At 38.6% G+C, this 26,775-nt stretch overlaps 2 protein-coding genes across 2 annotated transcripts in view; one reads left to right on the top strand and one right to left on the bottom strand.

Moving 5' to 3' along the window:
* Positions 1–12,235, top strand: part of npnta (nephronectin a) — a gene marked incomplete at its 5' end in the record, with an annotated part of 43,023 nt that extends 30,788 nt beyond the window's left edge. The window contains 7 exons of the mRNA XM_079219057.1: positions 681–815; positions 2,071–2,193; positions 3,500–3,958; positions 7,333–7,422; positions 8,611–8,709; positions 10,360–10,619; positions 10,864–12,235. Coding sequence (XP_079075183.1) covers positions 681–815; positions 2,071–2,193; positions 3,500–3,958; positions 7,333–7,422; positions 8,611–8,709; positions 10,360–10,619; positions 10,864–10,974 — 1,277 coding nt within the window. The 3' untranslated portion in view covers positions 10,975–12,235. The remainder of the gene's footprint in view (positions 1–680; positions 816–2,070; positions 2,194–3,499; positions 3,959–7,332; positions 7,423–8,610; positions 8,710–10,359; positions 10,620–10,863) is intronic.
* A 5,620-nt stretch (positions 12,236–17,855) lies between these two features.
* On the bottom strand, positions 17,856–24,302 carry LOC306737625 (polyunsaturated fatty acid lipoxygenase ALOX15B-like; the record flags this gene model as incomplete). The annotated part of the gene is made up of 14 exons (XM_079219374.1): positions 17,856–18,467; positions 18,592–18,762; positions 19,436–19,536; positions 19,831–19,952; positions 20,804–20,973; positions 21,059–21,145; positions 21,550–21,753; positions 22,172–22,315; positions 22,476–22,642; positions 22,991–23,094; positions 23,195–23,317; positions 23,527–23,608; positions 23,765–23,969; positions 24,150–24,302. 14 exons carry the CDS (start codon positions 24,300–24,302, stop codon positions 18,288–18,290), a joined length of 2,013 nt encoding a protein of 670 aa, XP_079075500.1. The 3' UTR covers positions 17,856–18,287.
* Between the last annotated feature and the right edge of the window lie 2,473 nt (positions 24,303–26,775).

The raw sequence follows: 26,775 nt of genomic DNA, 5'->3' as shown, positions 1-26,775 counted from the left end.
TGTGTAAAACATGATAATTCACCACTGCACAGTAGCTAAATAATTCAACTGTTGGCCATTAAGTGTCTAGCTGATGAGAACCTCAGCAGTAGTTGTTAAGGGATCACTGTTGAGGGACAAGAAAGCTCTGCCCACTTACTTCACTTGCTTGATTTCCCAGCTGGTCCAGGTGTCTCTGAGTAAAAGTCCTTTTACACAACAGTCCCTGTGACTCCACGGTGCCTCGGCTGCATTATGCTGAAACTAAATTAATGATTTTAAGGCAAATGTGTAAGCCTCTCTGTGTCTAAATATTAATGCCCACATGCCTGCAAAGGTGATCAACAGAGACACTTAGAATAGGTCTTTAAATAATGAAACAAGGTATTGTGCATTGTATTCTTCTCACTGAACAGAATACATAATGGGCTTTGTTCATAAATTATTACGAACCATGGAAGGTGAAAAAAGTCTCCTGATGTGAATAGAGATGTTTGTTTAGTTTTCGATTAAATTGCCGTTTTTTTTTTTTTAACCCTGACGTTTTTCATTGCATTGTGTAATTTCTAATGCATTGTACAGTATACTGTATATGGCCAACTTAAAATATATTTGAGGGGGGGGATTCTGAATACATTATGTGTTTAGGTTAAATATTTTCTTACTGTGTGGAATAACCGGCATTTCTTTTTCTCTTGCAGATGTGGATGAGTGTGCAGCAGGGATAGCAGTGTGTCCCCGGTTCAGGAAATGCATAAACACCTTCGGTAGCTACATCTGCAAGTGCCATGAAGGCTTTGACCTGCAATACATCAATGGGAAATACCAATGCAGAGGTACCGTCACAAGGTCTCCGCAGTGAGGCTTTTACACACACACACACACACACACACCTTACAAAGGACATACATGTGCTGAGATGTCTGGACTTCTAACCAATGATATGATTATTTTTAGGGATGCAGGTGTTGGTTTTACACCAGTCACTGAGGGAGCAAATTGAAAATATATTGCACAGGCACACACACACACACACACACACACACACACACACACACACACACACACACACACACACACACACACACACACACACACACACACACAGAAAACAAATGCATATCAAACAATAGTCTGGTGCCCATATGTACATATTTCTTCTGTAACTTCAGAAGGTACCCACAACCAACTAGTGAAGTATACATTTAATCCGTACTGTACTTTAATATTTAAATTGTATGCTACTTTATACTTCCGAGTAAAATATTATTCATGTAACTTCACTACATTTATTTGACAGTTATGGTTACTGATTACTTTGCAGATTAAGATTTTACCTACAAATCATATGATAATTTAATGAAATATGATGCATTATTATATTGTACATGAATCAACCCAGCAGTATTTAAAGCTGTTCAAATAAACCTTAACCTTATACAATATTAAAGGTAATGTTTTCAGAGAGTATTATTACACCTTGGCACTACTATTGTATGTATGTATTTACATCTGCAGTGAGATAGTACATTACATTATTTGTATGACATTTAAACATATCACCGAATAGGATCGTTAAAACTTTAATTCCATATCAACAGATGAATACAAAAAGTCTGTCTGAGACTCTGTAGTTGAAGTCGTAAATACAGAAAAAAACGTAATAAAGGAGGAACTGAAACTAAAACTTTACCCAGCAGTGCATTTGCATGATAAATATCAACAAATATGAATTAACATTCTATAGAAATCCATACAATATTGTTAAATCATAGCAGCATCTGGAAAATATACTATATCCAATCTTTTTTTAGGATTATTTTTGGGAACAAATGTTAAATAAAAATAAAAACGGTTCTTCCTAAAATGCTTTGGCATTTTTGACCTTGCAGCTCAAATTTGATATTTTTTTCTCTGGCATTCACAGATCCCTGTTATTCACGTAAATGCTTTTGTTCACAATACTGATGTTGAGCCCTCCTTGAAGTGGATGTGAAGCAATTATCCTTCGACATGTTGCTGTTATGTTACGTTTTTCTTTTTTTTACCTTGTACCCAGTAGCTTAATTTTATGTTTTTACTATCTTTCAGATGTGGATGAGTGTTCTTTAGGTCAGAGCCACTGCAGCAACTTTGCCTCCTGCTACAACACGCCGGGCTCATACAAGTGCAAATGCAAAGAGGGCTACAGGGGGATGGGCCACAATTGCAAACGTAAGAATTGAGAACAAAACCCTTGGCTCAGATGCTCACTTTTGCCAAGAGGACCGGGGCCTCACATATTTGTTTTCTTTGCCTGTGTTTTAAAAAAAGCTAGGAAAGCAGAAATAGCCTTCTTAGCAAATAAGACGGGACTGAATTCCTTTCTTTGTAATGGTTGTCAGTCATCACTTAAATCACCCTGCTCCCTTATCACATGAGCCCCGAGTTAGCCTCAACTCAACCAAAAAGATGTCAAAAATGTATCTTCCTAGTCTCATTTTGCTTGCTCACAAACAGTTAATTTGGTCTGTAGTTTTCACAGCAGCTCAGTGGATAAGACTCACCACAGTTAATCAATCATCTAACAGACACAACTAGTGTAACAGTCCATAGACAAGAGAAGATGCCTCCTGGTGTTATGCGCTGCAAATATTTCACCCCGTCGTCTGCCCAAGGGGGTGTGAGCCACTAGTGCTCTGGGAGTCGAGTTGCAATATCCTATTTGTGTATCACATATCAAAGTCGCCTGCAACTTGAGAAGGCAATAACTGAGTTCAAACCTCTTGCCTTTGTCCACTCTCATTCCTCACTCATGAAACCCTTATGAACCCCTCACCACCACCACCCCAACGCACCAACCCCCAAGTCTCTGTCTCTGCTGCTGCATGAAGAATGTGTGGCGGAACAAAGAAAAAGGAGGTGTTACGTTTATGACATCAGCAGAGCGAGGGTGATCTCCAGGGCACAGCAGCCTGTTTGAGCGCAGAGATCATTCAACACGCACACACACACACACACGCAGCAGCAGCAGCAGCAGCAGCAGCAGCAGCAGCAGCAGCAGCAGCAGCAGCTTTAGTATGATGCTGCGTGGCCTCTGGCAATGAACACTCAAAGAATTTCTAATCAGGAGGAGAACAAACATTCACTGGATGTGAGGTGTCTTTGTGGGTAAATTTGCTTGCAACCAGTCATGTTGCATGCAACCATCCATCTTTCACTTTTTTTGACAGTCATATTGAGAAAAATGTGCCCAGAATTGTCTTTAAAAAAAGACCCCAATTAATAAATGTGAACTTGCTCCATGATGATTTTATGGACCCGTCTTGTGTGAGCTAGTGCTTCAGTAAGATTTGAAACACCCAATTTGTGTTAGGATTAACATTTAGTTATTAGATATCAGGAGAAGTCTCAGTAGATGAGAAAAGCCTTCCTCTGCACCAGTCAGACTTATCATTGCAGTTAGTTTACATTTGTACGCCTCATTAACATTTTACTGCTCATATTTCAGTCCTCCGTCTGCATTCTCTTATTATTTCAGCCATTCCTAAGGTGGTTATTGACCCTCCGAGACCAGGCAAACTGCCTCCAAATCATCACAACCACATCCCCGACATGGATCAGAAAAGAACCACCACTACTCTCCGCACTCCAGTGACTCAAAAGAGAATCTTCCCCATTATCCCCAAATCAACAACTGCCACAACCACTACGACAACCACTGCCACAACCACGACGACCACGGCCACGACAACAACAACAACCCCACCCACGACCAAAGCGCCTCTGCCTCCAAAGAGGGTCACCCCACCTCCACGCAAGCCAGCAGTTCCCACCCGAAAGCCCTTTATCCCAACCAGGAAGCCACCAGCACCGACCCGCAAGCCCTACAGCCCACCAAAGCCAGTGACTCCCACACGACGCCCGCTGCCGCCGCCGGTCACACCTGTAGACAACACCATCCAGAAGGAGGTCACCAAACAGAGAGGAGATGTCCACAGTAAGAATTAGCTTTATTTTTTTTTATAAAGATTGCATTTATTACACCTTAACCTTTGAGTTATAGATGAGAAATCAGCATTTTGTATCTTTTTAAAAAACTGATCACACATTATATTTCATGTGTGATCAGTTTTTTTGCAAATGTTCCTAATGAAAGCAAAACGTTTAACTTGTATTATTATTATTTTATTATTATTTTGTGCCTCTTAGGGCAGTACATGATGTTATAAACACAATGTAGGCCTATTATCACCTAATTTTATTCCCCATAAAGTTGATGGTTAACCTGTTACAAAACTTTTGCGTATTTACACATCCAGGAGATACCAAGCGCTATTATAATGTATTTGGAGTTGTGCTTCTGGCAATCTGACAAAAATGTCTGAAAATGACAAAAATGACAGTGCACCAAAACAGTGAAGTTGTGAGATGCAGAAGCAAAGCAATGAGCTGAAAGACGCTAAAATGCTTCTTATTGCCTTGTCGACTGTTGATATGAGATAGTGAGGTGAACCTTTTGTTTTTGGGTCTTTGACATTAAAAGGCACTTATTCGTCTGACGTCATCAGCTCCCTGAAAGCTTTCCTCTAACCAACCTGGAGTATATTTTTTCATCTGAATCATGGAACTTTGTGTTTATTATGACACATGTCACCATCTGGGGAATCCGAAAGGATGTTTATCCAACAGATGATGTATATTCTCATATTCATTTTGTATTCAAACACATGCATACAGCAGTTTCAATTGTTGCAGTCAAAAATCAAAAGACACTTCCTGCCAAGCATGTATCAAAACATTCAAAATGCATCAGCTCTTTTGTTTTTATGTTTGATATTCTCGATCAAAACCAAATTACAGAATTGAATTATGAAAAGAGTTGAAAGTAGCCACTGCAGTATCTGCTGATTTCTTCTCAAAGTCTCAAATGCATGCAGCAATACAGAACATGAGTTTTTTTTAAATAAACTCTGTCTGACTTGTTTGAATGGAAATATTTAGTTCAGGGCCAAAATCACAGTCTCCTTTTTTCTCCTTTCTTTTTTTGATCTAGTAGGCTAGATTATTTTACTGCAGGTAAACACTTTTTATAACAATATTTAAAAAGTGAAGCTGGTGGAATTCTATATTTTTCTGCTTGCCAACAGAAACAGATCCCGTGAAAAGACAAAAAGAGCACTAAACGCATATTCATCCACGGCCTAAATTAGTTGCACTTCCCTGACATTTTAGAACATTAACTTCAAAGCGCTGAGACATAGACAGGATAGATGAATCTTAAGAGTTGGGCTAACACATTGTTGGTTTGTGGATTTGTTGGCACACAACATGTGTAGTTTCAGACATTTGCATATTATTATAATATACAGCCATACAGAAAAAGCAACAGAAGGTGAGACTTATTGGAATGTTTAGTCCAGATGCACCAACAGTATAAATTGCACAACAAATTGTAATTGAACAGTGTGTCTGTGTCATGCTTGCTTGTAGGCACAGCAAAAGTCAGTGTTTACCAAAACTCAAAACATTTAACTCCTTTGACGTCGACATATCGGGTGAGATGCAACAGCAAAGTACGGGATAAGAGGTGAGATACCATGGTTCCGGCTCACCTTGCCAGATGGCATCACATAATTAGAAAAGGGAAAGAGGAAAGAAGATTACATTAACACCTGTCGGCACTGCTTGAGGGAGACATCAATCTAATAGTTTGCATCACTGCAGAGCAGTTCTAGAAATCAGAGCTTCCTGAATATGGTTTGAATAATATGAGAGAGGGAGGGAGGAGAGACAATGCTGAGTTATTATTCCGATAATTAGATGAAATAGGAATCATTTGAATGAGAGCTTCGTGGCATGAAGAATGCCTCTGCTGTGTCTCAGGTGCAGTTGTGTACTGAAGTCAGAGCATGTATAAACAATGAAAACCATGTACCTTTTTAAGAAATAGTTTATTTAGAAAATAGACATTAATTTTTCTGCTAGAATTAGATGTAAAGATTGATACCACTCTCTTGTCTGAGAGTGGTATCAATCTCCTCCTTTAGCTCTCAGCAAGAAAATGAATAAGTATATATCCCAAAATGTAAATGTGTTTCTTTTTGAAGGAGTACATGCTCTAGAGAAAACCCTCAAACCTCTGAGGCTAATAAAAGACTATTGCGTTAGTGAGGCATTTACATTCATTTAAAAAAGACATTGTTTACCTCAGCTAAATGAAGATTTATGGTGTTCACGCACAAACAGCATCTGAAAAGAAATTATGAAGTGTACTGTGTTTGTCTCCAAACCTAAAACATGTCACGGATTGGTTACGGCTGGACATTTTGGCAGAACATAGGAAAGCCACAAAAAGCTGCTTTTGTTGACATCTCAAATATGAACCACAAAAGGTTACAATGAAAAATAACAAGAGCAACATTTAGTTTAGTTTAGTTTAGTTTCAACACAGTTATTTACAGGGTCACTTACAAACTTGTCTCTTGGGCACACACAGAAGCATGGATGCCTGGGATTGCTGGAGAGCCTGGTGTGAGTGTGACCTCCCCGCTGTCAGATTCCTCCGACTGTCAGGCTACATTGCAGTCTGCCAGGTGGTTGTGCCCCAGTGTGGGGGTGGGTGTGTCGGCCGACTGGAAGGGGCACGTGCTGGGGAGTGTGTGGGACTGACGTTTCAGTGCATTCACGGCAGAGGAGCAAGAATCTGTTTGTGATGCTGGGAATGGTTTTACTGATTATTTGTCTCATTAAATTCCACTAACTTGCAAATGCAATGAATACATACTTAAATTATGTTTCTCTGTATTTAATTTTTTTTTTGGACACTTTAATTTAAAAGCCAGTAAACCTAGTTTGTAGTCTAATAGAATATAGTAAAATAGCCAAAGCATATTTTTCCAAAAAAGGCTTGCCGCTGTAAAAGTATGAGAAATAACTTTCTATCCTTCACTTGTCAGTCGACCTTTAATAAGACAGCTTGGCTTATAGTATTTTGGGCAGTGTGACCCCATTGGAGAAGGGAAGAGGCTATTTCAAGACTGATGTGCACTGTATGTGAGTATGTACTGTAGCTCCAGGTTGTGTGGCAGCAGCATTTGCCCGGATGTTGCATCATGAACCATCAGCCTTTTTGTTGCTATGATTCACAGTTGACTTATGGTGTTTCTGAAGGTTTTCTTAGGTATTCTCTTCAGGTGCTGTGTCATTGAATGTGCTTGGCTCTGGATATGCAGGCACTAAACCAAGACATTGATTCATCCTCGCAGAGTCCTTGTAGAGTGAGGAAACAAAAGCCACAAGCAGGGAGACCAGTGAACAAATATAATACCTTTGTTAATCCTTTATCTAAACCTCTCTCACCTCTCTCCTCAGTCCCTCGGAACCATGGCCACAACACCGTCCTTGGTGTTGACTTTGACATTGAGCTCGGCAACACAGCAGATGAAGCCAAGGACGACCCAGGTAAACACAAGACATGTGATAGAGACAATCAGCAACAGCCCTCAAATGATGACGAACGAGCCACATTCGCTTGAGGCCAAATTACACTCACTATCCACTCCTGCAGTGGTTGCTGCCAAGGCGAAGACATTATAGTGACCAGATGTGTTTTGATAGGCTCTTCACCAGGAGGTGACGCATGACATCTGGCCATATCCGTTTAAATAATGGCTCACAGCTTGGAACGGCCAGACATTTCCACTTTTCACATTATACTTGCTTGATTGCCTGACTGCTTGAATGATTGATTGATCATTTTGAAGTTCATCAGCGCTCCGCTCATAAGCGCCATTCGGTGTAGAGTTCCTAAAGCAACTATAGGAAAACAGCTTTTGTGAAGAGACAGCATTTTATGTGTCATATTTGTTCTATGTGATTTATTAATGTCAATAGTATGCAGATTATATTGCCTAATGGTTTAGTTATGTGATTATTTTTGGCTCACAGTGCATCATTTTCTAAGCAGTGTCAAGTGAGAAGGCATTTTTATTGGCTCAGGAAATGAACTGAGAAGTGTTTTGCGGAAACCTTACTTTTTACAAAATGATGGATGTTACTCTTATCTTCGAACCAATTTGAACAGAAATGCATGGATGATGCTATAACTGTTTCGGCCTGCATTCCTATAATGTTATTGTCTAAACATCATCACTGGGAAAGAAATCATCAGTCATGACTTATTATGCCTGTCTTTTGTAATAGTGTGTTTTGTCATGGAAAGGGGAGACATAGAATATACTATATGTGTAGAATGACTCTCTCTCTCTCTCTCTCTCTCTCTCTCTAACACACACACACACACACACACACACACACACACACACACACACACACACACACACACACACACACACAGATTCCAGCAACTCCCACATAATTGTGTTTTCTTTTTATTTATATAAATCCATTTTCACTTGAGATTTATACTGCTCTTTTTCCACTTGATAAGTCCTCAATGATTTCAACATTACAAATACCTTTTACATATTGATTGTGTCGTCACTCTTATCAGAAGGAGCTCTCGCTCCTGGTAATGTTAGAGTCACACAGCAGGGCTCATGTGACGCATTGCAGAGAGCAGAATGAAGCCACTTCATGCATGTATGTGTGTCCTCCATGTCTCTGAAAAGTGTGTTTTATTATCTTCAGAGGCGGGGTATCTGAGCTGCTCCTTTGATGATGGTCTTTGTGGTTGGATCAGGGACAGAGATGGAGACCTGCATTGGGAGACAACACCTGATCCGTCAGGTAATTGAAAGGCCATTCTCACTCACACACTCTAATCAGGAAAAGTGTTTATTTTAGAGTCAGTGAATGGAAATGAGAATAGCTACGCTCCTTTACTACATATGCAAACACACACAGTCACACAATCTAAGCAGCCCCGTTGTGTTCTGCTTAATTACAGGTCAAGATGAAAATGACTTGAGGGAAGTAGTTTGTCTTTTACGCGGATTAGTGCTTTGCTCTACAAAGCGATGCAAATGAGAAGCGGATTACGTGACCCGTCAGCAATACCTGTGGCTCACTTAAAATGGGAACACGACACTGTTTTTCTTGGGGTTCAGACAAGAAGAAAACGTGATGAATTATGTTGAGAGGACTCATTAGACACGGTGTGAAGACTAAACAGTGCAGCGTCCTGGCACTGTTTAAGCAACACTCTACAACTGGCTTCTCCTGCCAACTGGCTTAATCTCATAGTTACTAGTGTGTTTCCAGACAACAGGGCTAAAGTCTCCTTTCAGCCAAGTCTGTGCTCCCTCATTAGAGAAAATAAAGATTTTTATCCAGACCTTTACGTTCCCTGGAAAATCATTCACAGTAAATCATAATCTAGGCCCTGACAAAAATAAATTCCATTTAAGAGACAACATTTCATTAGCATGCAGGGAATATAGTGAGCATTTGAATAGTATCTTAATTATAGGAATGTATGTGTCCACTTATATATGGCTTTTACTACATTTCCTACTACAAGTAACTATTTACTGTTCGTCACTTTAAGTTCTTTTCATAGACAGCCACTGGCTAACACTCATGGCTGTTAGAAGATTTGGAGGGGCTCATAACATATGCAGAGCCTCTGTGGCCTACAGATACGTATCACACCCCCTGTGGTTAACACCAGCCCTACACAGATCTGCTAGATATGCAAAATGCATCAGCATTAATCAGCTATTACCCAGAAGCGCTTTGACTTTACATTTTTCAAACTAAATAGCTCTTTTATTCTTAACTAATGCATTAATTAATAAATAATAAATTTGCCGTCGGCAAATGGCTGTACTTTGAGGTGACAAAATATAAGTGGGTCAAGTCTTTTTCAATTGTCTATTTTTTCGAACTTTCCATTTTTACATATTATGCCATGCTGCTTGTTCAGGTTTATTTTTTGATTGTGCCAACACCCAAATACAATAAGTGAATGGATGTATTTTGTTGCTGAATTAAAAAAAACTGACTCACATTGGCAAGTTTGATATGCCTTTTGAAAATCTCAACAGCAACTTGTCTTTCCAGACACAATGTCCCACTGACTCGGGACAATTCACAGACTTCCTTGTCAACAGTTTGTTGGAGGACTATTTTTGAAGTGGAAAGTGAATTCAACTATTACATTTTTATGTAAATTATCCTACAATAAGTAAATCGGGTTACTATTTCTAGAAAGCCAAGTACATTTTTAGTGCTGTAATTAATTGTTTAATTTATTCTACTTAGGTCAGCTTTGTTGCTTTGAGTATATATGATAAATAATACTTAATTTGGCAAAGATGTAGCATACCCACTACAGGGTGGAACAGTTCCAATTCAAAGTTGCCCCTTACTGACAAAAAAAGTATGTTCTGTGGGTTTTCATTAACTGACTGTAATGTCCGTCATTTACCTCCCCAGGTGGAAGGTACCTCACCATTCCTGAGGTCGGCAACAAGAGGACTGGGCGAGGGGCACGGCTGGTCCTCCCACTCACCCCTCCCTGGAACGATGGCAATCTGTGCCTGTCCTTCCGGCACAAGCTGGCCGGCCACCACGTGGGTATGCTGCAAGTGTTTGTGAAGAAGGGGAAGCAGTACAGTCCAGCAGTCTGGGGCCGGACAGGTGGAAATGGCTGGAGGCACACCCAAATCACACTATGGGGCACAGGCCTGGAAAGTGTAAGTATAAATATTACAAAATTCACTCATACAATGAGAGTTTGAAATGATTATTTCTTCAGACATTTTGGATGCATGTCAAATGTTTGTATTTCTGTTCATGTAAAAATAAATAAGAGCAGCAGTCTGCATTTCAAGAGTGCATCTGCAAAATGTTAGATTGGGTAGAAATGCATGCCAGCAGTATTTGGTGGTCATTCCTCAGTGGTAGTGCTTCAATGTGCACGTTGCTGCTTTTCATCAGGTGATCCTGAAGGGGGAGCGCGGGCGAGGCAGGAGTGGCGAGATGGCTGTGGACGACATAACCCTGAGGAAAGGCTCCTGCACAGAGGAGCACAATCTGAGGAGACTCTGACTGACAGAACAGAGAAAGGCCGCAAGAAAACAAGAGGGAAAATCATCTCAAGGAGAACTGACTCTGTTGTGACATCCCCTCACTCTGCCTGGCCTCTCGCTGTTCCCCCCCGCCGCCCTCCCAGCCATTCTGTGAGCGATATCCAAAAAATTGAACAGCGAGTTCCTCCTTTTTGACTGCCCATGAATAAAAAGACTGAATTGAAATGTCATGTGCGGATCCCAGCGGCACACCCCGTCTTCTCAGACACCCTCTCACTTCATAACCTTGTTACCATGAAGCCTGCATGACCCAACTTACCATGGAAATGTCCTCCACCTAACACAGCCCTGGCAGCCTTCCAGCCACACCGCTGAGAGGCCCACGTTCACTTCAATTCTTCCTGGTGAGAGGATCGGTCCCTCACTTAGCAGTCTGCTTTTGCCTTGCTTTGATCTTTTAGCCACAAGCCATTGCTTATTATTTGCTGGTATACATTTCTTTGAGATTAAAACAAAACAAAAATGATGTAAAAGGCTAATTGTAAATGTCATAATTTCTTTCTATACCAAAAGTAAAACATCATACAAGAGTCAATTTAGCCCAGCCATTGTTGGTCTTGCAATTGTTTGACAACACAGTTTGGACAGAAAGACACTTTTTTTTGTCACAGTATTTAAAAGATCAGTTTGGTAGAAGAGGGTTTACAATTGAATACTCTGATCTTTTTTTAAGCCTCCTAAAGTTGTTTGAACACTATTGTCATTGTTTTTTTCAGATACTCAAAATGTGTCAAACAGAATCAGTGTATGATTTTTGACACTTTAAATCAACACTTAGTTTTTATTAAACAGTATGTGCTTTGTTATATTAAGTGCAGTTTGTTATAATGACGACACCAACACATTTCTAGGCTTTCAAAACATGTATTATTGTAAATGTAGCTGTGTGTACATACTCTGAAATTCTACAATCCCATTTGTTGTGTGGTTTATACGTTATGTAAATTCATCCATTGATATTAATTGGATTTCCAAATGGTTGGTATTGCAACTTTTACTTAAAGTACATGTATACAGATGAAAACCTTGTGTAGTTCAAGGCTGTGTATGTCAATGTCAATGTGTTATGGTAAAATGCTCTCTGTAACTTGCAAAACACATAGTTGCATATTGTATGCTGTGATAATGAAGGGCATCGGCTGGAATTGTAAGGTTTTCTGTATGCATGGGTGCATTCACCAAATTCAGATTTATCCAGACCAGTATGTAAATAAAATGAATTTGACTGATATTGTATGAATCAAAGCATGATTTATTTTATTATCCCACAGCAACACAAAAATATATCATTTTTAAAGGTGTCCTTTTGAGCTTTTGGCCACTAGCGGCACTGTCGAGCTATGTATTGATGAGCAGGTCCCGATATTGCTTGTATTGTTCTGTTTGTATGAGCACACAGGGAGAGCACAGGGACATCAACAGCAGTTGTTGCTATAAAAGATGGCATCCTTCTAACTAAAGAGCTGAGTGAGAGGAGAGTCATTTGATCTTCTGGTTTCATAATGTTAAAAACAACCACAGCAAATGCATTCATCATCTTCTCTAAAACCCAAGGTTGCACTCTGTGTATTTTGGTGATGATCAAACAAAACTTTGTGTGTGTAGTGAAAACTCAAAAGGATGCCTTTATTATAATTATGTCCCAGAACTTCAAACTACCTTTTTTATGCTGGGGCAGGGTAAAATGATCAAAGTATCAAATCAGAATATTTCCCTAACTCACGTAAGTGGAATGACTGCCACACAATCTAATTATCGCTGTGACTTCACAAAATCGTCTCTAATCAGTTTCTTTACAGGCTACTTTGCTTTATTTGGCACTATTTGAAACTAGAATAATAATCTAAGATTTCTTTTATGAAAAATAATATTTTATTATTTCAGCATTAGAGACTGACAAATCCTTAAAAAACAGAGGGCCTTGTTAATTCTTATAAAAAATGTAAAGATTATTTTGTGGGAAATTGAATATGAAAAATGCTATGGCGGCGAGCACGGCAGTTTTCACAGCACAACATATATTTAAATAAAAGAAAGAAAGACAACGTTCTTTGCATTTGAGAGGCACATCCAAATCAAGGAGCACAAACCACGTCTAGCATGCAGACAGGTACAAAATAGGACAGATGGTTTGATTTGATATTTCATATTCCTCACAGACATTCAAAGATGTATTGTCTTTCTTTATATGATGGCCATGGAGCACACATGTGTTTGAAGGCTGCAGGGTATCCAATAAAATGTAATAAAAGAAAGCTGCAAACATAGTAACAGTCATTAATTTGACCACCGTTATAAATGAGTGTGCAAACCATAATACACATACCTTCCCACTGCATGACGACACTTTTGCCTCTAACCTGCCCGGGTCTAATTGCTTACTTATATATAATTGCATCCACCCTGTGTTAGATGTTTTCTATAGTAGAAAGCCACGGCACAGTGTATGCGCTGTGAAGGACTCAGTAGAGTGTGTCTGAGAGGTGGCACCAACTGACATAGGGGACTCTTTTATGTGAGGGGCTTGGGTTTTACGGTTTTAAAGTGGAACGTCTAGGGATCAGGGTTTTAGGTGATTAAAACATTTTAGTGCTCTCTTTTGATTGTGAACAGTGGGTATCTGTCAAATGCCGTAAAGCCATGATGATCATGTCATAAAAAATGTCTTCCTAAAATATTTAATCAAAATAGAATATAAAAGTCAAAGTATAGTAGGACATAAAACAAAATCTGGTTTAGTGTGCCATTAAAATGTCATAAACAGTCAAATAATATACCATTAAAATGAAAAGTAAAATATTTTAAAAAGTGAACTACGATCAAATGCATAGTATAGTATGCTGTTAAAATGTCATTAATTGTTATAAAAGTCATAGTTCGTATGTTATATGTCAGAAAAATGCTTTAACAATGCCACAATATAGTATATCATAAAAAATGTCATAGTAAAGTACGCCATAAATTGTTATCAAAAATCTCTTGAAAAATGACATAATAATATACATAATCATTAACCAAAGATACCTTTAAAACACTCACATTCAAGGGGTGTATTGTCATGAAAACATGGGAACAAAATATACTAAATCCGATGCTGAGAGGCAGCAAGACCAGCAGCTCCCACATCAAAGGCCTCTCTCTTCTTCTCCGTCGTTCATGCCAAATAAAGTCAAAATATTTATTGAATTCCCCCCCCACACACACACACACACAGCAAACACATGAAATGAATCAAATTTTTGTTAACATAAGGTCTGCACTTTCGATATTAGATCTGTCTCAAAACAGATGATTCTCCAAAGTCACCTGTCAATGACCTGTGATGAAATACCTTAAAATATAGTTTTCCATCTGGGCAAAATATTTGGGACCAAAAGGGCAAACAAACAGACTCCTTATTGAGATAAACCACCATAGCAAAAGTAAATCCAGAGAGCAGAGCCAATAACTAACACAATTGTGTGTATGTGCCTGTGCCTGTGTTTGTGATGGTGTGTGTGTTTTCCTTTGTGTGGTTTCCAAATGATCTCTTGAAGGGTGGCAAAGTCAGGCATTTCTCTATCTTTTCTCATAAGCATTCCCCCATACACACATAAAGTATCAGAGCACACAATTAGCAAAGGAAATATAAAAAAAAAATCAGTTTGTGAAGAATAAAGTATGAAACCTTTGGCTGAATGAATGTAGATATTTGTGAGTCATTGTCAAGTAATCAAGGAGCGTATCAGTTATCTGTCATGCTGAGGAAGAGGCCTTCCATATTAGGCTGGCAATGACTCAACAGTCATTAATTGGGAAAAAAGTTTCAAACACACACACGAATAAGAAGGAAAGAAAGGGATCAAATGAAGCGGTAAAGAAATAAGTGAAGTTTGCAAAGAAACAAAAAAGGAACAAGACTAATGATAAAACAATAAAGGAGGTACCAAGGGAGGAGGAGCTAAGTGTATGCTTTCATTTTTTGACATTGTGGTATGAAATTACCAGGTGAAATCCAGCACCAGTCTTTGATGTCATGAGCTGCCATTATTAGCTGTGGATACCACCCTAAAAAATAGCTTTGATTGGCGTAAAACTTTAGCAATCCAGGCTCTTGTATTGACAATCAGGTTGCCTGTAATCTAGTAAAAATCCCTCCTCCTTACTCTCCTTTAAATGTGTTCCTAAACTTCTTGAAGCTGATAACCAAATGGAGGGAAGCCTCCAGGTAAAATAAATACACTGGCGGTCAGGATGTCCACAAGATGACTTTGTTGAGGAATCACATTGGCTATTCTGCTCCCTCTGTTTCCATCACAACCCCAACTTGATAAGATAAAAGGAAGATGGAATGTTCTGAAAATAAGGCAAACAAGCAGGATTTGAAGATTCTTCTTAAATTATCCAACCTCTTCAAATGTCTGTAATCAACTGTTACAACATGTCTAACTGTACTACTTATAATACTAATGGTATTTCGTTACCTCCTTGAAGCACACGTTTGTATTCATGTTGCAGAGGGAGTGCCACACAGTGCAAAATCCATGCAGGAAATGAGCAGCAAGAGGGCAGCTCCTCCAACAGTCAATTTCAAACTATTTCTGATTGAATTATTCAGCATCCAATGAGCAAATTTACTGTAGAATGAAGATGACAGCTATTTTGTGGGATTTACTTTATTTTATATACTATAGCTAAATACAAATAACCCGTTAGTAGAAAGTGTGTTAACAGCTTTTAGTCAATATACCAAATTTCTGCTGACCATTTTCTAAAGCATACAACTGAGTTTTAAATGTGTGTATTCTACCTTTCAGGAAGACACTGTGTTCTTTTCATGACAACATTAAAGTCTCAAAGTTCAAAGAGAGATATATTCCCTTTGAATCTGGTTTTATTATTGACAAAGGCAAATTATCATTGCATGATAACACAACACAATGCTGATCTGTCGGAGACAAAAACCCCCCCACTAATAACAAGACTGAGCTCACAAAACTGTTAATAAAATGCTTGGATTGTAAAATCTGCTGACTGCTAACACAGCAGTGTTTGCATAAAACAAAGCTTTACTTCATGCTTATGGGTTGTGTGGAGCAGATTTGTGTTTTGCATACAAATGTTTTAAATGTTGGCCCAAAGTTGCCATCATAAAGTTTAAAATGAGCTTCAGACAATCACAGTAGGGACAATATATCATTGAATGATTGTGCTGTGACTCTGTTACGTTGTTCATTCTGTACACACGACATCTATTGCTGCTGTCATCCTCTGTTGCTCCCCCGAAGGTTTCCTCCTTTTTTCCCTGTGAAATTTTTTTTCTATTTTTGGGGGAGTTTTTCCTGATCCGATGTGAGGACAGGGATGTGTACAGATTGTAAAGCCCTTGGAGGCAAAACAAAAAAAGAGATACTTAATCAGTCAACTATCCATAATCAGAGTCAGGAAGGAGGTCACACTTTCATTCATTGTAATATACAAATGGCAACTATTAATCACCAATGCAAAGACCATGAATATGAATTTTTTCAGTGTACTTAAAATGTAAAAAAAACTACTGACAGGGTTTGACCTTTAACTGTCACAATAACTCTTTGCAATATAACACACGTTTGCATTGATTTAACAGAGAACCTTGTAGAAATGTTTGACAGAAATGAGAAAAGGTTCCACAAAACCTGTTACAGTTAAAACCTGAACAGCTGCACCTCGCTGTAAGCGATACAGCGGTAGATGGAAAAGTTGTATGACTCCCTCCAGGGACTTTACTTTTACATTCTCCTTATTCTTTATTACAGTTTAATTTATCCTTATCTCTCATATTGCAATATAGTTTGGGCAAGCACTTTTCCTACTTCTCTGAAAAAAATGTTGTTTCTCCAGAATCTTTTTGTTAGGATTGCAACACGATCACAGTCTCACATCTCAGCTGCTCCTTTATTTTACAAACTGCAGATTCTTACTATTTATAACATTAATATTTCTTTAACTTGCATTTTCATGTTTAAGACCCTTTTAGGTGAAGGAAATATTCCTGATCATTTCAAAACTTTCTTCAAAGTCAATTCTCAGATTCATTCTCACTCAACTCGTCAATCTTCACATCTTCATCCTCCGAAATTACTGACTAGCAAAGGTCAATACTCTCTTAGATTTAGGGGAACCAAGTTATGGAATAACTTTTCCCACCAAAGAAATGTCCATCTATAAAAAAATTCAAAAATTGCCTAAAAGAAACTCTAATTGCTGTTTCTCTTTCTTGTTTTAGCTGTTATATCTACATTTTTAGCTACCATTGCTTAGAAATTGCCACAGAGGTTTAATCCAAAATTCCTAAACAAACACAAGCCATGCTGACTTTCACGCTCACACATGCACACATGCATACACACACGCACACACAGACTTGACATGATTACATTATTTTTCTTTCTCTTCTTTCTTCCTTTTGTTGTCTTTCTTATGTATATTTCAATTTATGTTTGTAATTTTGTAAAATTTTAAATATTATATAGGTGGAGGCTTCAAATAAGCCCAGTTGGCTTTTTGTCTCTTCCTGCACTGTGATATCCATTTTCTGTTATGAATTTTTGTTTTATTGTTTGAATTCTGCAAAAAAAAAAAAAAAAAAAAAACATTGCAAGGAAACCCGCTGTCTTCTGGGAGCATTGGGAGAGACTTTTTGTCATCTCAATCTGCACCAGCTCTCCAAAAGAGGTGGGGCAGAACACAAAGAATTCTGACTCGTACACGCATAGGTTTATATGCACCACGTTTCATTTGATTTATTTAGCACATAAAGCTCACTAAAAGAAGCTTGATTGAAAGTTTTTTCTGATGATGAAACAGAGCCAATACTAGTTGTTTCGCAAAAAGAAAATATATTTATTGTTCTCTAGATCAATTGGCACAGACCAAGCAGGCTCACAAAGAGAACAAACGGTAAAGGAATTAGCAGTGAATGACAACATCACAACACATATGCTGTAGCGTTGTTCCAGAAAAAACAGATGTATAAAAATCATTCTTGTGTTGAGAAAGCAAAGCAAAAGCATTTGCAACTTTATTTTGATAGCTGCCCTATATATTCATTGAAGATTTAAGGAAATTGAACATAGGGCTTATGATTTAAAACAGTTAATTTTTACTTTAGTTAAATCAATCACAACGATCACATTTAGTGTTTCTTTTCACACACAAAAAAAAACAGAACAAGCAGCTCTTTCCTTTCTCACTTTTCTTAATATGGAGCTGAATTTGGCAAACAGCTGTGGAGGTCACACCTTCCGATTTTCAAAGAGCCACACTATTTTCTACCTCTGTTGGATCCAGGTATGTGTATGGGACCTCTAGATTCTCGTTTCTGGCTTTGATGGCTGCACTTAACTCTTGAAGCTCTCCATGGAAATCCTTAATGAGCTTGCAGGGAATCTTCTCACTAAAATGCTCCTCTGGGTAGTGGCCGAGAGAGACCTGACATTTAAAAAATAAATGTTTAGAATGTTTTTAAACCGACTTTTGCCAACATACAGTAAAGCATAGTTTTAGTGAACAGGACTCTAATTTGATTAATGTGATTAAAGACTTGGGCACTTACAAAGTCAGTGGAATGCTTGCTGAGTACCCAAAATGTACTCATTCCCTGAACCGTTGCGTTGACATTAGGGAATGTCTGCAGCATTGTGGCCTCACTTGTTGTCCCCTTTGTGGTTGGTGGAGGATGTTGTAGGGAGACGGGAGAGTTGGGCATCCAGCCACAATAATCATACTGTGACGAATTGACACAGGCAAATACAGTTTGAAGCTATATGCCATATTGAAGCCATATGTCAGTCTGTCTACTACTTTGGTCCAAACTGAAAAATTGGATTGGAACAAATACATTCATGTTCCCAAGAGGATGAATACTGATGACTTTGGTGATCCACTGATTTTTCCTTTAGCACCACCATGAGGATAAAAAATGATTTTTTTTTTTTAGAGCAATCAAAGTCTTGACAACTTTCAGCTGGATCGTCAATAAATTTGGGTCAGACATTCATGTTTCCTGCAGGACGATCATATCAACGTTTTTATTTGTCCAATACTCTGTCTTATGACCAAATACCTGCAAAAGTAATGACAATACTACCAGCCTCAGCTATACTTTGTGTGTTGTGCAAATTAGAAAACGCTTGCTGGTGCACACAAGTTAACAAGGTAAACGGAGATGGTGATCTTATAAACAATATACCTGCTAAAATTCACCATGTTAGCGTTGCAAGTATGTTAGCATTTTGTTGATTTTAGCTTAAAGCATCACCGTGCCAAAGTGCAGCCTCTAACTCCTGCTAGCATGGCTGTAAACTCTTGTTTATGTTAAATACTTCAGGCTAACAGACAACCTGATGAACCTATTCCACAAAAATAGCAGTATTATAACTGACTTAAAAAGGCCTTACCTGTCCAGCGTTCACAGCTGCGTGCTGTGCTGAGCAAGTGAAGATCACCATGGTGACAAACTTGACCAACTCAGCCACAGTGGTAAAGCTCTGGGGAATTCCTGAGAAATAGTGGGTATAAAGTGCATTTAATATGTGTAAACTCTCTTAAAATCAGCTGCACTGAAACTAGTGCTGTTGGCTGAAGGCAAAGCAACAGAAGAAGACAGGAGCTGTGCAATGAGAAAATAAGCTAATAGGGGAAAATAATTATAATACATGTTGTGTATTTGTGAAAAACAATTAAATTATAAAATAGCTATAACTTTGTGATTCTGTTTAGGCCAGCAGAGAAGGCTTAGCAGGCCCAGACGGCCTACCACTGCATTAAAAGCATATAATGGATCAAATAATACCTTTGCCGGCTTGGGAAAGGAATCCATATTCAAAAATGTCCGAAATCCACTTCTGCAGTTCAGAGTCTTTCTGGAGCTCAGCGTCATTCTTGTAGTAGAAGCTCAGCACTCCCTGCACACACCTTTGAGAGATGTTGATAAGTTATTTTTCTTGTTAAGGGTGAGATGAGAAGATCAATATCACTCTCATATTTGTGAGTTAAGTATAGATCTACAACCTGGTGGCAATTAGCTCAGCAAAAAGACTGGAAACACTTAGTCTGGCTAGCTTCATATAGTTCAAATATACCTGCCAGCACCTCTAAAAAAAAATTAACACATTGTATCTATTTATTTTAAACCATACACAAATACAATGTGTTACATGCAGCATTTTATTCTTGTAAAACATTTGCCAGGTGCAGTGACTTCCTGGAAATGGATATTTCATATATTCTGTAATTCCATTCCAGTGCCATTTGTCGTAACACAAATTATTACATTCAGACATCACCTGTCTTTGTGTCAATCACACTAATGATTGTTTTTTTATTGAAACTGACGCTGTTGAAGGGTAGGAATGCTCCCTCCCTAATCTCAAAGAGGTTCTCAATCAAAGTAGTTCAGGCTGGTTGATTTAGAAAATTTCATAATCTAGTCAACTGCCAATCTACTCAATCAAGAGGCAGATCACTAATTTACTGTATTATCATATTTTAAGGCATTGTTAATCTAACTTTCACCAGTGCCTCTGGTGATTGCTAAAGAGCATATGTTTCAAGATAAACTGTGAAGAGGAAATTGCTTCAAGATGCACTAACTAAAAGAAATGATGCAAAGAAACTGTATGTAAAGGCCAAAAGAAAGGGGAAACCCTACACACAAGTTGAAGCTTTCTTTATGAGAAACCAACAAAGTTACTTAAGAGAATAAAGCTATTAGAAAGGGCAAGATTTAGAGCTATTGTTTTCCAATATCAGGACACCTGTACTACCTGTGGATGATATCCCAAAGCTTGAGTCCATCATCCCTGTAGTAGAAGTTCGGAACGTCCTCCAGCCCACGTGCAGCAATGTCGTCAGGTATGCAGAGGGAGCTGTAGGTCAGTGAGGCCAGTGATCTCTTCAGGAGTGTCTTCGTACCCTCTCCACCACAAGCTGCATACTAGGAGACAATCAAATATGTAAGGATTATAGTTTGAGATAAATAATGTACATGACATTGAATTTAGGTGTTTTTCTTTTTGTACCTGTGTGATAATTCCAGTCTCAGATATTAGAAGAGCTCGACCTAAGTAGTTGATCTGTAGAGTGTAGCGAGTGTGAGGTACAAGGAGCTGAGGAAAAGAGGAAAACTCTGTTAACTTCAAAGCACACATGTTGACGCTTCTATACCGTTTAGCAGTGTGAAATAATTGAAGAAAAAACTACAAAAACTAAAATATTATAATTTTGGGCAGTCATCATCCTGAAACCGCAAGACGCACGGTTTGATCCCTGCTCTCCCCATAGTTTGTATTGTCAAAGTGTCCTTGAGCAAGACACTGAAGCCTAGTTGTTCCCCAGGCGCCTTTGATCAGCCCACTGCTCCTGCTAAGGATGGGCTAAATGCAGAAGACCTGTTTCATGTTTTTGGTGTGTGTATGTACTATGACCAACAAATAAAGTTTAAGACACAAAAATAAGCAACTTGAGAAAATCAAACTACAGTAAAAGTTCAGTATTTCTCCCTTTCAGTTACCTTGTACAGCGGATGCACCATGGGCACGTTGCGCAGCAGGGACACTGCAAAGACTTCAGCCAGCAAATGAGTGCGCATCAGGTGAACATTGAGTTGATGCTCGGTGAAATCTGCACCTCTCACAAAAATCTTGGCCATCAACCAGTCGTACTCAGAGTCAGTAGGAAAGAAGATGGGATTATCATCTGCTGGAGTCTGCTTCAGCTGCAGGATAGAAGGGCTGTGGTTTATTGAATCCCTTCAATCCATCATCAGTAGTGATCAATACCGTTTTGGGATTTCTAGGGATTTCCGAAATTGTTGTGTGTTTACTATAGGTTTCATCTGCTTTTCAGTTAGCTGCTCTGTAGATCTCTAAGTGCAAATTCATAATTTCTTTGAATCCCAGATCAGAGCACAGGGTCAACTTCTATGCTCCAATGCCTATAAAAGGGAGGCATCTGGCAATTGCAATGGAAATATTTTTTCTCTGAGACACATTAGTCATATGTTTGCACTCTATTTGTATAATTTAACTGCAGGTATTTATATCTTGTCTGTACATACGACATCTATAGTATTGCATGTCTGTCCGTCCTGGAAGAGTCATCACTACAATACACTATATGAGTGTTAATCTCACCTGAATAGCAATTGGCATCAGTTTATCATCAGGTGTTTTGTGAAGCAGGACCAGGGGAGCCATCAAGTACTGATCCTTCCCATTGACGATGTTTGGTGTCAGCCCATCCAAACACTTGTAGTCACACAGGAATATGTTGCCTCTCTGTATTTATTTTAGTGAGGATGATAAATAATTGTATTTAATGTCATGCATGAATATTAACTATATTAAGTGAACATCTAAATTCAACAGGCATCTCCAAATTGAACATGTCATGGAGCATAATATGACTCTCGAGATCAATCAAAGTGAAGACATTCACCTTCATTTCATCTGTCAAGCTACACTGACCACTGAGGGAAACCATGTCATCACTGACAGGAAAGGTGTTGGGCAGGGTTGAGCAACGTTGGATCAACATGGGGTTGACACCGTTCAGAAACTGGTAGCCAAAGAAAGCGTCCTCCTTCCAATGATCATGGACATATTCTGGGGGGAAAACAGTTGATCTTTATTGAGTTTTAAACTTTCTGCTTGAAAGTATTGCTCTACACAGTCATCAGCTTAACTAAACACTGCAAGTGAAACTGGAAAATGGGAAACAAATTGTGACACAGATTGCAGTCACAGACATGGCTGGAAACTGTTTACAGTTGTTTTAAAGTCAAAGTCTCGATTGTATACAATTAAATGCTGCTAAACGATTATTTTTTCCTGTTCATTAAGCCAAGTAATAAAACAATTATAACATGTTTTAGATGTGGCTACCTGAATGGACATAGTTAAATGTACTATCATGCGTACAGTATCAAGTATTTCACTAAACTATACCAGTACCTGATATGTCAGTCTGCTTGCAGCAGAACACCTCATTGATAGACTCAATATCAGACCAGTTCTCCTCAGAACCAGAAAGCCCCTTCAGTTGCAGCTCAGCAAGCCTAGAAAATAAAAGAATAAATTAACTTTTTTATTATGCCTTCAGAATTATAATCATTTTCATAGGCAGGTACAGTTATCTGACAGAATTGAAGACCTCACCCAGTGGAAACTGTGTAGAGAAGCTCTGTGGTCTTGGTGAAGGAGAAGCGAACCTCATCAGGCAGAGAAAGAGGGCCTTCTGCCTTCAAGCAGTGGGGTATTCCCTCTTGATACACATCCCAACTGGAAAAGATATAGGAGCAGAGTAATGAGGAACTTTGCACATATACCAGTGAATATACAGTTTTAACTCATATAGTTAGCTTAACTTCAATATTGCAAAATACATTTAAATAAACCCTGGCAGGTGTAACAATGTCATATGGTGGTTTACCCAAAAGGGTATAGATGTTAGTTTTGGGGTGCAAAGTGTACAAGCTCTGATTGCTCACCGAAAGTCTTTCTCTCGTTCCTCCAGCTCCTGCTCCCGACTGTACTTGCCTAGATGATGGTGGTCTTCAAAGACTCTCAGAGCTTGAAGAAAGAAATAATTACAAGGTTTTAAATTGTTGATAAATACAGCGTGTTAGTTACTCCAGCCTCCTTATAGAATATCTTTTTCTTCTTTTATGTCTTCTGTGTTTAGTGAATAGCAGACAAGATGTCTGAAGAAGACCAATTTACACAAACCTGTTCCCTCTCTGAAGCGGTGCACCTGACCATCAGTGATCCAGCGGTAGATGGGAAAGTTGTAGGTGTCACCCTCAGGAGAATTCACTTCCACCTTGGCAGGGAACCAAGAGTCTTCAAAGTAGCGAAGGAAACGCGGTTTATCTATCTCTATCAGGACTAGCTTTCCAATGGAGGCAGGGCAGGACACGGTAAAACTGGACACCTGGAATAAAGACAGAAATAGGTTGAAAACATTCATACAGAAGATACAATGTATTTTATGACCAAGAGCTGAGCTGTATCAAGGTTTACATCAGCTTTTCTAAATTGATATTCAATTCAATAATCTTAAATTGAGGTAATGTATAACACTGTACATTTAGATAAGACATTTCAGACTTACTGCTCCTCTGAGGAAAGATAAAGCCCATTTGAGGCTAATGAGCCAGGTGTGTTTGCTCTCCCCATCTGTGCCCACCAGCTTAATGGAGACACTGTTAAAAGTGCTGGCAGTGGCGAGATTGGCAGTGTATACGGTCACATTATAGCTAACCATTTTAACACTGGCAAGCAGAAGAATCCTGTTGGGAAGAGAACAAATATATTTTGAAAATGCATTTCTTGCTGAAAATGCATTGGAATGTTAATTGTAATGTGAATATTTGAAGAAATTGTTGGAAAAAAAGCGGGAAAAAGCTAAAAATACAGAAAAGGTGAACTACTTGCTGAAAAGTGTTGAAGCCCAAAAGCATTGAACTGAACTGATGAAAATCCTTGTTGATGAAATGTATAACTGGACAAGTTGGAAGCAAAACTGCATAATCTACAGCAGTCAGTGTTTCTAAAATGGTGGGTACGTGAAGGCACTCCAGGAGATACATGAGATTTAAATTATATATATATATAAAATTAGCATCCATTCAAAAATTCTATAAAAATAGTTATTTAATAAATATATATATTTTTTTAAACTCAATGTTATATATGTATTAAATCAGACACTGATGACACAACCCTGTGTATTACATCTTTTATTTTTTTCAACCAAAATACTTTTTGTTCGTTAGGGCTAGGCTGAACAGGTGTGGTGTGCCTGACAAACAGCCTGACAAACAGCATTCCCCAGTCTCTCCTGTCCTACTCCAACCACTGCAGCGACACACCTTCAGTATTTCACAGGGGGTACATCACTGATAAAAAGGTTGAGAACCCATGAGCTGAATTACATCCTAGGAAAAGCTGGAAGCTAAACGATTTTATTATCACAGTAAAAGTTGTACTTATGGTTGTAGTCAAAACAACTGCGAAAATGTGGAAATGTTCAAATGACTCCTGAAAAAGCCAAGAACTGCACTGCTGAAAAACCTGGTTGTTGAATTTTAAAAGTGTCAGAATTGGAAGTTGAACTGCATTATCTAAAGGAGCTGAGAGCTGAAATACAATACAGGAGAAGCTGGAAGATAAACTGTTAAACTGTAGAAGTAGTTGAACTGAAGAGAGAGAAAGAGACAGAGATTGACAGAGGGAGAAAGAGACAGAAGAGTAAGGGAGAGGGAGAAAGAGGGGAATAGAAGGAGAGAGAGAGATCGCGAGAGAGATAGACATTTCAGAGGACACAAGAAAGAGAAAGAGACAGAGAGACAGACAAGAGGGCTTACAATGCCTTTAACATACTGGTAACACAATTCAAATGTCATTGGAAGAAGATATTTTAAGAATTAACATTAAATGATTTTATCACCAATCTATCATAGTCTTTGAAATAATTGTGTTTCTCTCACCCATTTATGAGACCAAGAAGCTTCTTTGATGAACTGCTCTCTTAATAAAACTAATCAACACTGATTTCTCTTTTTATACAAACAGTTGTGTGGGAGTGTCTAGTCAGTATCAAAAGTAATAAAGGCATGCGTGACTTTCTGCACAAAACCAGAGGATGATGCAATACTATAATGACTTAAGGCAGTTAGGTGAACTGTTCACCAACATTGTTTATCCAGTTTATTCATCACATAGTTTTAGTAAAAATAACTGTAACATGATAGACACCAATTTATATGGCATACAGTACAATAATAGAAACAATTCAGTGACATGTAAACAAGGCAAAATTATGAAATCACCAAATGCACACAAAACAAAAAATCACTGACACAAACATACACTCAGTGGCCGCTTCATTTTGTACATCTGTATAATCTAATGCAATTTAACGCAACAGCTCTGCCATATATTCTACCCCTGAAAAGCTTATATTGTTCAGTTTAGTTGAAATGGTCAGACATGAATGGTGGACTATAGTGAGAGGTGTTTCTAACTTTTGTCCTCCCCATTTTCACCTCTGAATATAATCAGATACAACACCAACAATACGGCTTAATCAATGCTACAATATAACATGGTTCTTGCAGTGTGTAAAAGTAGACTTAATGGCAGCACTATTTTGTTGGATTGCATTGGTTTGTGTACTTTGTACATAGAGTGACCCCTGAGTATACAACACAGTAACCTAGATCAACTGGCTCAGAACAGACAGGTTGACATTCACCAAGATATTCACAGGCAGCTCAATGTATCAGCGCAAAGCAACTACAACACAGAGTTGTTTCACAAAAAAAGAATATTGATTCAATCATTCTTTTTAAAAAGAACATTTTAAACATGGCCTGAAAGACCATGTTACGCCCTCTGATTTAACTCCACCCTCTTGCTGTCTGATTGTTTCAGATCTGGTGCACCTGGAACAGCGCCACCTGAGAGGCATCAGATAATCAGTGGGCTGGAAATGTAGCCGCCCAGATCCAGTACTCTCTCTCTCTCTCTCTCTCTCTGAGCTGGGAGTCCTATGGTGCCTGAGTGCAGGCTACTATTGATATCATTTTGGGGGAAGCTGTGTAGGGGTTCTCTGCCATTTTTGTTGTCACTTCTGTTTTGTGGCTAGACAGTATTGCTTTTCCTTTGTTCTATGATAGGCAAGACATACTTTGTGTTATAGCTAGTGTGTGTGTGGGGGGGGGGTTGTTTGTTGT

Source organism: Taurulus bubalis (assembly GCF_910589615.1).
Source record: "Taurulus bubalis genome assembly, chromosome: 6".
In the NCBI taxonomy this organism is placed as follows: Eukaryota; Metazoa; Chordata; class Actinopteri; order Perciformes; family Cottidae; genus Taurulus; species Taurulus bubalis.
Note: the sequence above shows the minus strand (reverse complement) of the source record. Positions and strands in the feature narration are given on the sequence as shown.